This window comes from Oncorhynchus mykiss, unplaced genomic scaffold, assembly GCF_013265735.2.
Source record: "Oncorhynchus mykiss isolate Arlee unplaced genomic scaffold, USDA_OmykA_1.1 un_scaffold_212, whole genome shotgun sequence".
Lineage (NCBI taxonomy): Eukaryota > Metazoa > Chordata > Actinopteri > Salmoniformes > Salmonidae > Oncorhynchus > Oncorhynchus mykiss.
The window spans coordinates 180001-192232 of record NW_023493683.1 but is presented as its reverse complement, the minus strand read 5'-3'; the positions used below and the strand labels follow the sequence as shown (position 1 = coordinate 192232).

The 12232-nt window shown below is 48.3% G+C and overlaps 1 protein-coding gene across 7 annotated transcripts in view; it reads right to left on the bottom strand.

Moving 5' to 3' along the window:
* Positions 1–12232, bottom strand: part of LOC110533223 (proteasome adapter and scaffold protein ECM29) — a 45738-nt gene that overhangs the window by 27361 nt on the left and 6145 nt on the right. For all 7 annotated transcript variants that reach the window (XM_036972915.1, XM_036972909.1, XM_036972910.1 and 4 more), the window contains 10 exons: positions 9648–9816; positions 8514–8653; positions 8030–8108; positions 7692–7811; positions 7080–7165; positions 2757–2832; positions 2557–2606; positions 2008–2074; positions 1707–1829; positions 514–617 (listed from right to left, as the gene is read on the bottom strand). In XM_036972915.1, the coding sequence (XP_036828810.1) occupies positions 514–617; positions 1707–1829; positions 2008–2074; positions 2557–2606; positions 2757–2832; positions 7080–7165; positions 7692–7811; positions 8030–8108; positions 8514–8653; positions 9648–9816 (1014 nt within the window). The remainder of the gene's footprint in view (positions 1–513; positions 618–1706; positions 1830–2007; positions 2075–2556; positions 2607–2756; positions 2833–7079; positions 7166–7691; positions 7812–8029; positions 8109–8513; positions 8654–9647; positions 9817–12232) is intronic.

The following is a 12232-nucleotide window of genomic DNA, read 5'->3' as shown; positions in this document are numbered from 1 at the left end:
TAATAACACACTATAGAGACACTGGGCCTCTCTCCTATAATAACACACTATAGACACTGGGCCTCTCTCCTATAATAACACACCATAGAGACACTGGGCCTCTCTCCTATAATAACACACTATAGAGACACTGGGCCTCTCTCCTATAATAACACACCATAGACACTGGGCCTCTCTCCTATAATAACACACCATAGAGACACTGGGCCTCTCTCCTGTAATAACACACCATAGAGACACTGGGCCTCTCTCCTGTAATAACACACCATAGAGACACTGAGGTCAGGACACTGGGCCTCTCTCCTGTAATAACACACCATAGAGACACTGAGGTCAGGACACTGGGCCTCTCTCCTATAATAACACACCATAGAGACACTGGGCCTCTCTCCTGTAATAACACACCATAGAGACACTGAGGTCAGGACACTGGGCCTCTCTCCTATAATAACAGACTTCCTATATGTTTTTTCTCAGTGTGTGTGTGCGCGCATGTCTAGTGTTGAGACTTACGGGTCCCCAGCAGCCAATAGGAGCAAGTATCTGGAGGGCACGTGATCAGAAGCGAATACCGTGCTGGCGTACTTCATTGCCACCTGACGCACCTGCACCTCAGGCTGACCAATCACAACACAGAAGAACACAATATTCAGAACTTTGACTGACCAATCAGAAAGCAATACTCCAACTTAAATCATCTAGATTCTTCAGCAACACTATATTCAGACACAGTGACATTCTGGAACACTTGGACAACAGTGACATTCTGGAACACTTGGACAACAGTGACATTCTGGAACACTTGGACAACAGTGACATTCTGGAACACTTGGACAACAGTGACATTCTGGAACACTTGGACAACAGTGACATTCTGGAACACTTGGACAACAGTGACATTCTGGAACACTTGGACAACAGTGACATTCTGGAACACTTGGACAACAGTGACATTCTGGAACACTTGGACAACAGTGACATTCTGGAACACTTGGACAACAGTGACATTCTGGAACACTTGGACAACAGTATTCCCTACAATGACGACACAATATAAAAAACGCGCCATATATTCCTGGTAAATTAAATCACATGTTTCTTCTACATCCTAGCTAGTAGAACTAGTAATATTTCATATACAAATCATAGAGAGATCATAGGACAGGGGTCAGAAACAGGTGGACTGTGGGGGTTTATGTTGGACCCCCTCCAAAGGAACAAGAACCAGGGCAAAACAAGACATGAAGAATCAACAGCAGGGTTTAGTTTAGGAAATCTGTTCAAGTATTCCCATCTATAAAGAAGAATAGATATATGATGGTGTCTCAATGTAGTCAAGGTATGAAATTAGAGTTATTTTCAAATAAAATCTAATGTTGGTCTTAGTTGTGTTCAATTTGCCTTTTACAAATTACTGCAATTAAGTTCCGGCCCCCTGATCATCCTCTCCGACAATAATCGTCTCACAGCTGAATCTAGTTGCCTACCCCCTTCATAGGAGAAACCAGAGCTTCCATCCGGCTGAGTACGGCTTCCTGTAGGTTAACGTGTCATAGGAGAAACCAGAGCTTCCTTCCGGTTGAGTACGGCTTCCTGTAGGTTAACGTGTCATATCTAGTGTTACCTTGCCCATGTAAGCTGCCACCAGGGCTTCCATCAGGTTCAGTAGCGCCCCCTGTAGGTTAACGGGTCATATCTAGTGTTACCTTGCCCATGTAAGCTGCCACCAGGGCTTCCATCAGGTTCAGTAGCGCCCCCTGTAGGTTAGCGTAGGCTCCCACCATCATAGACAGTGCCTCCTGGATGGCTAGACGGACATCAGGCTCCTCCTGTACACAGGCAAGGTCAGACGGGGCAGGAGGACGGTTAGAATATATGAAAAGGTCGCTGCCATAAACCTTGAATTATGTTTTGGAGGCCTTTGTGTCGTGTCTCGTCCAATATATATATAATAATGTTGGTAAACAGTGTATTCAAATAGCATTGTCTTGATGCAGGAACAACTACCTTGCACATGGCCTCAAAGAACTGCTGGACCAGAGCGATATCTTTGGTGAAGAGTTGGGGCATCCGGCTGAGAAGAGAGGAAACATCCCCTCACTATCACATCATCATCATCATCACTCACATCAACTCATCATCATCATCACTCACATCAACATAATTATAATCAAGACAGACTATTGGACCAAATTCACATAGAAACGTGTGTTACAGATAATGTGGTTCTCATTGAAAGCCATGAGAACAAGCGGTTAGATCTATTCTATGTGCACTATTTCTATGCTTCTCGTTCTTAAGTTTTTTTTTGGGGGGGGGGAGCTTTCGGTTTTGTACACCAGCTTCCAAACAGATGAAAATACAATATTTTTTTGGGTTATGGAGAAGATATTTCACAGCGTTTTAGATGGAACAACGATTCTCTACACTACACTTGGTTAGTTTTGTCACATGAACCGAGATCAGGCAAACCATTCGAATTTTAGCAAACAGGAAACGGAGGAGCGATTTCGGCATAGCGCATTTTAAAATAGACAGATTTTTACTGTGAAATACCTGGACAGTTTCCCCACAGCAGAGTAGGCCATACACAGCAACTTAGGATCCTGCCAAATCAAACACCAGACAACAACAACATATCCCATCATGCTCTATACCAGGAGCACGCAAAGCATCAACCATTGAAAAGGAGAATAGCCACAACGTGTAGTTGATGAAACCAGATAAAAAAAAAACACATTGATTGATGGCTTTACCTCCTTGTACTCATTGATGAGCTTGGTGAGGCCATTCAGCAGCATCAGACCCAGTGGTTTGTTGGTGTCAGGACATCTGTCAGAGAGGAGAGACACAACATGTTAGGAGAGGCTTTAGTGTGGGTTAGTGTTGGGCTGGAACAAAAAGCCCACTCACTCCTTTGATGACCCCTTCATTTCATTTTTGTAGCTTGTTTTTGTAATTGAAGCATTTACTTCTAACTTAGTGGTCGCCAACCGGTCGATCTCAAATCGACTTGTCGCCGCCAACCGGTCGATCTCAAATCGACTTGTCGCCGCCAACCGGTCGATCTCAAATCGACTTGTCGCCGCCAACCGGTCGATCTCAAATCGACTTGTCGCCGCCAACCGGTCGATCTCAAATCGACTTGTCGCCGCCAACCGGTCGATCTCAAATCGACTTGTCGCCGCCAACCGGTCGATCTCAAATCGACTTGTCGCCGCCAACCGGTCGATCTCAAATCGACTTGTCGCCGCCAACCGGTCGATCTCAAATCGACTTGTCGCCGCCAACCGGTCGATCTCAAATCGACTTGTCGCCAACCGGTCGATCTCAAATCGACTTGTCGCCAACCGGTCGATCTCAAATCGACTTGTCGCCAACCGGTCGATCTCAAATCGACTTGTCGCCAACCGGTCGATCTCAAATCGACTTGTCGCCAACCGGTCGATCTCAAATCGACTTGTCGCCAACCGGTCGATCTCAAATCGACTTGTCGCCAACCGGTCGATCTCAAATCGACTTGTCACCAACCGGTCGATCTCAAATCGACTTGTCACCAACCGGTCGATCTCAATTCGACTTGTCGACCGCCGAGGCATTTCACGTCGACCGCCGAGGCATTTCACGTCGACCGCCGAGGCATTTCACGTCGACCGCCGAGGCATTTCACGTCGACCGCCGAGGCATTTCACGTCGACCGCCGAGGCATTTCACGTCGACCGCCGAGGCATTTCACGTCGACCGCCGAGGCATTTCACGTCGACCGCCGAGGCATTTCACGTCGACCGCCGAGGCATTTCTAGTCGATCGCCAATGGCATTTCTAGTCGATCTCCAAACATTTCTGTAAAAAACCCAACGATAAAGTCTTGTGTTCCTAATTTTGTTTATTTTATTAGTCTCGGGTTGTTGGTGGTCGGTGCAGACAACTCAGCTGCTGCCCTGCGCGCCGGGTAGGAAAACTGTTTCCATTTCGTGTGTCTGAATGTACAAACTGTTTCCATGTCATGTGTCTGAATGTACAAACTGTTTCCATGTCATGTGTCTGAATGTACAAACTGTTTCCATGTCATGTGTCTGAATGTACAAACTGTTTCCATGTCATGTGTCTGAATGTACAAACTGTTTCCATGTCATGTGTCTGAATGGACAAACTGTTTCCATGTCATGTGTCTGAATGTACAAACTGTTTCCATGTCATGTGTCTGAATGTACAAACTGTTTCCATGTCATGTGTCTGAATGTACAAACTGTTGCCATTTCATGTGTCTGAATGGACAAACTGTTTCCATGTCATGTGTCTGAATGTACAAACTGTTGCCATTTCATGTGTCTGAATGTACAAACTGTTGCCATTTCATGTGTCTGAATGGACAAACTGTTTCCATGTCATTTGTCTGAATGGACAAACTGTGCCTCTCCGGTGGGCCTGGGGAGGAAATCAAGTGCACTATAGGCCTACCGCTAGCCAATCAGATTGCTCAGATGAGCGAGTCTGAAGTAACGTAGCAGGCAATAAGAAAGCTACGGCAAAGTTCATACTGTGAGATTTCAAAACCCATGACTGTTGAGAGACGGACCCTCAGTCTGCTGCTCTCTCCCTCTGCTGAGACTGAGTCTCAGTCTGCTGCTCTCTACCTCTGCTGAGACTGACCCTCAGTCTGCTGCTCTCTCCCTCTGCTGAGACTGACCCTCAGTCTGCTGCTCTCTCCCTCTGCTGAGACTGACCCTCAGTCTGCTGCTCTCTCCCTCTGCTGAGACTGACCCTCAGTCTGCTGCTCTCTCCCTCTGCTGAGACTGACCCAGTCTGCTGCTCTCTACCTCTGCTGAGACTGACCCTCAGTCTGCTGCTCTCTACCTCTGCTGAGACTGACCCTCAGTCTGCTGCTCTCTACCTCTGCTGAGACTGACCCTCAGTCTGCTGCTCTCTACCTCTGCTGAGACTGACCCTCAGTCTGCTGCTCTCTACCTCTGCTGAGACTGACCCTCAGTCTGCTGCTCTCTACCTCTGCTGAGACTGACCCTCAGTCTGCTGCTCTCTACCTCTGCTGAGACTGACCCTCAGTCTGCTGCTCTCTACCTCTGCTGAGACTGACCCTCAGTCTGCTGCTCTCTACCTCTGCTGAGACTGACCCTCAGTCTGCTGCTCTCTACCTCTGCTGAGACTGACCCTCAGTCTGCTGCTCTCTACCTCTGCTGAGACTGACCCTCAGTCTGCTGCTCTCTACCTCTGCTGAGACTGACCCTCAGTCTGCTGCTCTCTACCTCTGCTGAGACTGACCCTCAGTCTGCTGCTCTCTACCTCTGCTGAGACTGACCCTCAGTCTGCTGCTCTCTACCTCTGCTGAGACTGACCCTCAGTCTGCTGCTCTCTACCTCTGCTGAGACTGACCCTCAGTCTGCTGCTCTCTACCTCTGCTGAGACTGACCCTCAGTCTGCTGCTCTCTACCTCTGCTGAGACTGACCCTCAGTCTGCTGCTCTCTACCTCTGCTGAGACTGACCCTCAGTCTGCTGCTCTCTCCCTCCGCTGAGACTGACCCTCAGTCTGCTGCTCTCTCCCTCTGCTGAGACTGACCCTCAGTCTGCTGCTCTCTACCTCTGCTGAGACTGACCCTCAGTCTGCTGCTCTCTACCTCTGCTGAGACTGACCCTCAGTCTGCTGCTCTCTACCTCTGCTGAGACTGACCCTCAGTCTGCTGCTCTCTACCTCTGCTGAGACTGACCCTCAGTCTGCTGCTCTCTACCTCTGCTGAGACTGACCCTCAGTCTGCTGCTCTCTACCTCTGCTGAGACTGACCCTCAGTCTGCTGCTCTCTACCTCTGCTGAGACTGACCCTCAGTCTGCTGCTCTCTACCTCTGCTGAGACTGACCCTCAGTCTGCTGCTCTCTACCTCCGCTGAGACTGACCCTCAGTCTGCTGCTCTCTCCCTCCGCTGAGACTGACCCTCAGTCTGCTGCTCTCTCCCTCTGCTGAGACTGACCCTCAGTCTGCTGCTCTCTCCCTCTGCTGAGACTGACCCTCAGTCTGCTGCTCTCTCCCTCTGCCTCACAAGTAATACAACAATGGATCTATTACCGGTGTGATCATATAGCCTACCTCAAATTTTGAAATATATATTTTAACTTCCGGAACAGCAATGCATTGGCAGGTCAATTCAAGCAAAGCCCGTATGTGGTGATAATGTATTGGGCCTGTAGTTTACTGCACAAACCTCAGTGCTACAGAACTGGTTTTAATTGGTTCATGTTGCACAGGATTACATTGTTTAAGTCAAGGTAATAAAAAAATCACAGCGGTAGATCTCTGCTTGCATTTTGACTCAGAAAGTGATCTCGACTCAGAAAAAGGTTGGGGACCACTGCTCTAACTGATCTAGGGCCAGCTCTTAAGGGCCATCTCTCGCTCTGTGTAACGGTGAACTGAGAAGACAAACTGATCTAGGGCCAGCGCTTAACGACCATCTCTGTGTAACGGTGAACTGAGACGACAATCTGATCTAGGGCCAGCTCTTAATGGCCATCTCTGTCTCTGTGTAACGGTGAACTGAGAAGACAGACAGACTTGGAATAAGTGCTTACAACACGCATGTGACGGTGGACAAACTGATCTAGGGCCAGCTCTTAAGGGCCATCTCTGTCTCTGTGTAACGGTGAACTGAGAAGACAAACTGATCTAGGGCCAGCTCTTAGACTGCGTTTACACAGGCAGCCCAATAAATTATATTTTTCAATGATTGGGCAAAAGATCAGAATTGGGCTGCCTGTGTAAACAAAGCCTTAGTACTGTAACTGTCTCTATAAGGAAGGGTTGGGTGAAACTGACTTGGGACCTGTAACTGTCTCTAAGGAAGGGTTAGATGAAACTGACTTGGGACCTGTAACTGTCTCTATAAGGAAGGGTTGGGTGAAACTGACTTGGGACCTGTAACTGTCTCTATAAGGAAGGGTTGGATGAAACTGACTTGGGACCAGTACTTACACCTGACAGATGTGTTGGGGCACTGATGGACAAAGTGATCATAGTGACTCTTCCTATGTGTAAGGGTTGGATGAAACTGACTTGGGACCAGTACTTACACCTGACAGATGTGGTGAACAAACTGAAGTGTAAGAGAGAGCAGCTTGTTGTTGGTGTTGGCTCCAAACAGACCGTCGTACACCACCTGGGGAGAGGAGAGAGAGAAGAGGAGGAGATGAGGAGAGAGAGAAGAGGACGAGAGAGAGAGCGAAGAGGAGGACGAGAGAGAGAGAAGAGGAGGACGAGGAGAGAGAAGAGGAGGAGAGAGACAAGGGGAGGAGAGAGACAAGGGGAGGAGAGAGACAAGGGGAGGAGAGAGACAAGGGGAGGAGAGAGACAAGGGGAGGAGAGAGACAAGGGGAGGAGAGAGACAAGAGGAAGAGAAGGAGAGAGAGAAGAGGAAGAGAAGGAGAGAGAGAAGAGGAAGAGAAGGAGAGAGAGAAGAGGAAGAGAAGGAGAGAGAGAAGAGGAAGAGGAGAGGAGAAACGGGAAATAGACAGGTGATGAAGGTTTCTTTCAGAGAAAGACAGCGGAAGGACATTCAAAAGATTTGCACACACACACACACACATTTCCAGGACGTTAACTGTTGATTTATTAGAGAACACACATTTCCAGGACGTTAACTGTTGATTTATTAGAGAACACACACACACACACTACAGCAGTACCTGTATGTTAGCCGGGAAGCACTCAGCGGCGAGGCGTGAGCGTAAGAGATGTGGTAGGATCTTCATCTTGACTCTGGTGCTGACCGGCTCATGTTTCAGCTCCCTTTTCAGACTGGCCCCCTGTGACATAACGTCACAGAACAGGACATAACAGGACATGAGTTGGACCAACAGTGTGACACAGTGTGATACTGTTCACACACACATACAACCAATCAAGATAATGTAGCGACCGTGCCGGACAGATCTCGGCCTCCGGCTCATCAATGCCACTTCCTGTCAGGAAGTGGTTCCAATTCAAGACCAATTCAGAAGGTTGGAGGGGAATCTTTCCACACCTTAGTTTTGAGGGGGATGTCTCCCAGGTAGACCTTGTACATCCTGTTGACGATCAGGGGGTTGTTCCAGTCGATAATACTGCAAAACAAACATCACAACAACACATGACATCATATCACAAATCAACAACGAACTCCCCGGGGGAACCCAGAACAAACTCCCCGGGGGAACCCAGAACAAACTCCCCGGGGGAACCCAGAACAAACTCCCCGGGGGAACCCAGAACAAACTCCCCGGGGGAACCCAGAACAAACTCCCCGGGGGAACCCAGAACAAACTCCCCGGGGGAACCCAGAACAAACTCCCCGGGGGAACCCAGAACAAACTCCCCGGGGGAACCCAGAACAAACTCCCCGGGGGAACCCAGAACAAACTCCCCGGGGGAACCCAGAACGAAATCCTGTAGCATGTTGTAAATGGACTAATGAGGTGCGCCCCTATTTCACCATCCCATAATAGTAGAATAGTCCCATAGATACCCACCTCTGCTTGCTCTTGAGCTCCAGGTCCGCGGCCGTGGCAACGCCGTGTCTTGTGTCGCTAGAGGCAACCACCAGGTGTATGACCGTCTCCACCTCCGGTACCTGTTCTGCCTCGATGAACTTCACTATGCCGAGTTTACACTGGGAGAGACACGTAGTCATTACCTCACAACCACAGTACAACAACCACACAACCACAGTACAACAACCACACAACCACAGTACAACAACCACACAACCCAACAGCCACACAACCACAGTACAACAACCTCACAACCATAGTACAACCACAGTACAACAACCACAACAACCACACAACCACAGTACAACAACCACAGTACAACAACCACACAACCACAGTACAACAACCTCACAACCACAGAACAACAACCACACAACCACAGTACAACAACCACACAACCACAGTACAACAACCACACAACCACAGTACAACAACCACAATACAACAACCACACAACCACAGTACAACAACCACACAACAACAACCACACAACCACAGTACAACAACCACACAACCACAGTACAACAACCACACAACCACAGTACAACAACCTCACAACAACAACCACAGTACAACAACCACACAACCCAATGAACTTCACTATGCCTAGTTTACACTGGGACGACCACACGTCCCAACAACAGTCAGTTATCAACAAATTCTTATTTACAATGACGGCCTAGGAACAGTGGGTTAACTGGTCTAGGAACAGTGGGTTAACCGGTCTAGGAACAGTGGGTTAACCGGTCTAGGAACAGTGGGTTAACCGGTCTAGGAACAGTGGGTTAACCGGTCTAGGAACAGTGGGTTAACCGGTCTAGGAACAGTGGGTTAACCGGTCTAGAAACAGTGGGTTAACCGGTCTAGGAACAGTGGGTTAACCGGCCTAGGAACAGTGGGTTAACCGGCCTAGGAACAGTGGGTTAACCGGCCTAGGAACAGTGGGTTAACTGCCTTGTTCAGGGGCAGAACGACAGATTTGTACCTTGTCAGCTCGGGGATTTGATCAAGCAACCTTCCAGTTACTAGTCCAACGCTCTAACCCCTAGGCTACGCTGCCGCCCCAAGGAAGGTACCTCTAAGGTCAAAGGTTCAAAGTTCAGAGGTCAGTACCTGTTCCAGCTGCTCTGGGCTCCACTGGGCCTCTCCGATGACCCTCTTGGCAGCGTAGACGCTCATCCCTGGAGGCGGCTGGGGGAGGCCCTGTCCGGCCGCCGCTGCCCCAGAGCTACCCTGAGGGGACGAGGGAGCTGGGCGAGTGGGAGGCTCGTTCAGGACAAACCTGGAGGCCAGAGGAGAGAGGGGGAGAGAGGAGAGAGAAGGAGGGGGAGAGAGGGGAAGGTCAACAACAAGGTACATTGTTTAGGGATTGTAATAATTAATTCAAGTCTTTGGAAAAACAATTACTTGAGTGAGCATGTTGTTTCCAAGTTTTATAGTACCGTTTTAACAATAACCGATAACATACTAGCATAACAAAACACTTAAAATGGCCAGCCCCATAGGTTACCTCCCAAATGGCACCCTATTCCCTATATAGTGAACTACTAGTGACCAGAGCCCTATTCCCTATATAGTGAACTACTAGTGACCAGAGCCCTATTCCCTATATAGTGAACTACTTAGTGACCAGAGCCCTATTCCCTATATAGTGAACTACTTAGTGACCAGAGCCCTATTCCCTATATAGTGAACTACTTAGTGACCAGAGCCCTATTCCCTATATAGTGAACTACTAGTGACCAGAGCCCTATTCCCTATATAGTGAACTACTAGTGACCAGAGCCCTATTCCCTATATAGTGCACTACTAGTGACCAGAGCCCTATTCCCTATATAGTGAACTACTAGTGACCAGGGCCCTATTCCCTATATAGTGCACTACTAGTGACCAGAGCCCTATTCCCTATATAGTGAACTACTAGTGACCAGAGCCCTATTCCCTATATAGTGCACTACTAGTGACCAGAGCCCTATTCCCTATATAGTGAACTACTTAGTGACCAGAGCCCTATTCCCTATATAGTGAACTACTTAGTGACCAGAGCCCTATTCCCTATATAGTGAACTACTAGGGACCAGAGCCCTATTCCCTATATAGTGCACTACTAGTGACCAGAGCCCTATTCCCTATATAGTGAACTACTAGTGACCAGAGCCCTATTCCCTATATAGTGCACTACTAGTGACCAGAGCCCTATTCCCTATATAGTGAACTACTAGTGACCAGGGCCCTATTCCCTATATAGTGCACTACTAGTGACCAGAGCCCTATTCCCTATATAGTGAACTACTAGTGACCAGAGCCCTATTCCCTATATAGTGAACTACTAGTGACCAGAGCCCTATTCCCTATATAGTGCACTACTAGTGACCAGAGCCCTATTCCCTATATAGTGAACTACTAGTGACCAAGGGCCCTATATAGTGAACTACTAGTGACCAAGGGCCCTATATAGTGAACTACTAGTGCCCAGGGCCCTATATAGTGAACTACTAGCACTTTGAGATATCAGCTGATGTACGAAGGGCTATATAAATACATTTGATACTAGTGCCCAGGGCCCTACATATAGTGAACTACTAGTGCCCAGGGCCCTACATAGAGTGAACTACTAGTGCCCAGGGCCCAACATATAGTGAACTACTAGTGCCCAGGGCCCTACATATAGTGAACTACTAGTGCCCAGGGCCCAACATATAGTGAACTACTAGTGCCCAGGGCCCTACATATAGTGAACTACTAGTGCCCAGGGCCCTACATAGTGAACTACTAGTGCCCAGGGCCCTACATATAGTGAACTACTAGTGCCCAGGGCCCTACATATAGTGAACTACTAGTGCCCAGGGCCCTACATATAGTGAACTACTAGTGCCCAGGGCCCTACATAGAGTGAACTACTAGTGCCCAGGGCCCAACATATAGTGAACTACTAGTGCCCAGGGCCCAACATAGTGGACTACTAGTGCCCAGGGCCCAACATATAGTGAACTACTAGTGCCCAGGGCCCTACATATAGTGAACTACTAGTGCCCAGGGCCCTACATATAGTGAACTACTAGTGCCCAGGGCCCTACATATAGTGAACTACTAGTGCCCAGGGCCCTACATATAGTGAACTACTAGTGCCCAGGGCCCTACATATAGTGAACTACTTAGTGACCAGAGCCCTATTCCCTATATAGTGAACTACTAGTGACCAGAGCCCTATTCCCTATATAGTGCACTACTAGTGACCAGAGCCCTATTCCCTATATAGTGCACTACTAGTGACCAGGGCCCTATTCCCTATATAGTGAACTACTAGTGACCAGAGCCCTATTCCCTATATAGTGAACTACTAGTGACCAGAGCCCTATTCCCTATATAGTGAACTACTAGTGACCAGAGCCCTATTCCCTATATAGTGAACTACTAGTGACCAGGGCCCTATTCCCTATATAGTGCACTACTAGTGACCAGAGCCCTATTCCCTATATAGTGAACTACTAGTGACCAGGGCCCTATTCCCTATATAGTGCACTACTAGTGACCAGAGCCCTATTCCCTATATAGTGAACTACTAGTGACCAGAGCCCTATTCCCTATATAGTGAACTACTAGTGACCAGAGCCCTATTCCCTATATAGTGAACTACTAGTGACCAGAGCCCTATTCCCTATATAGTGAACTACTAGTGACCAGAGCCCTATTCCCTA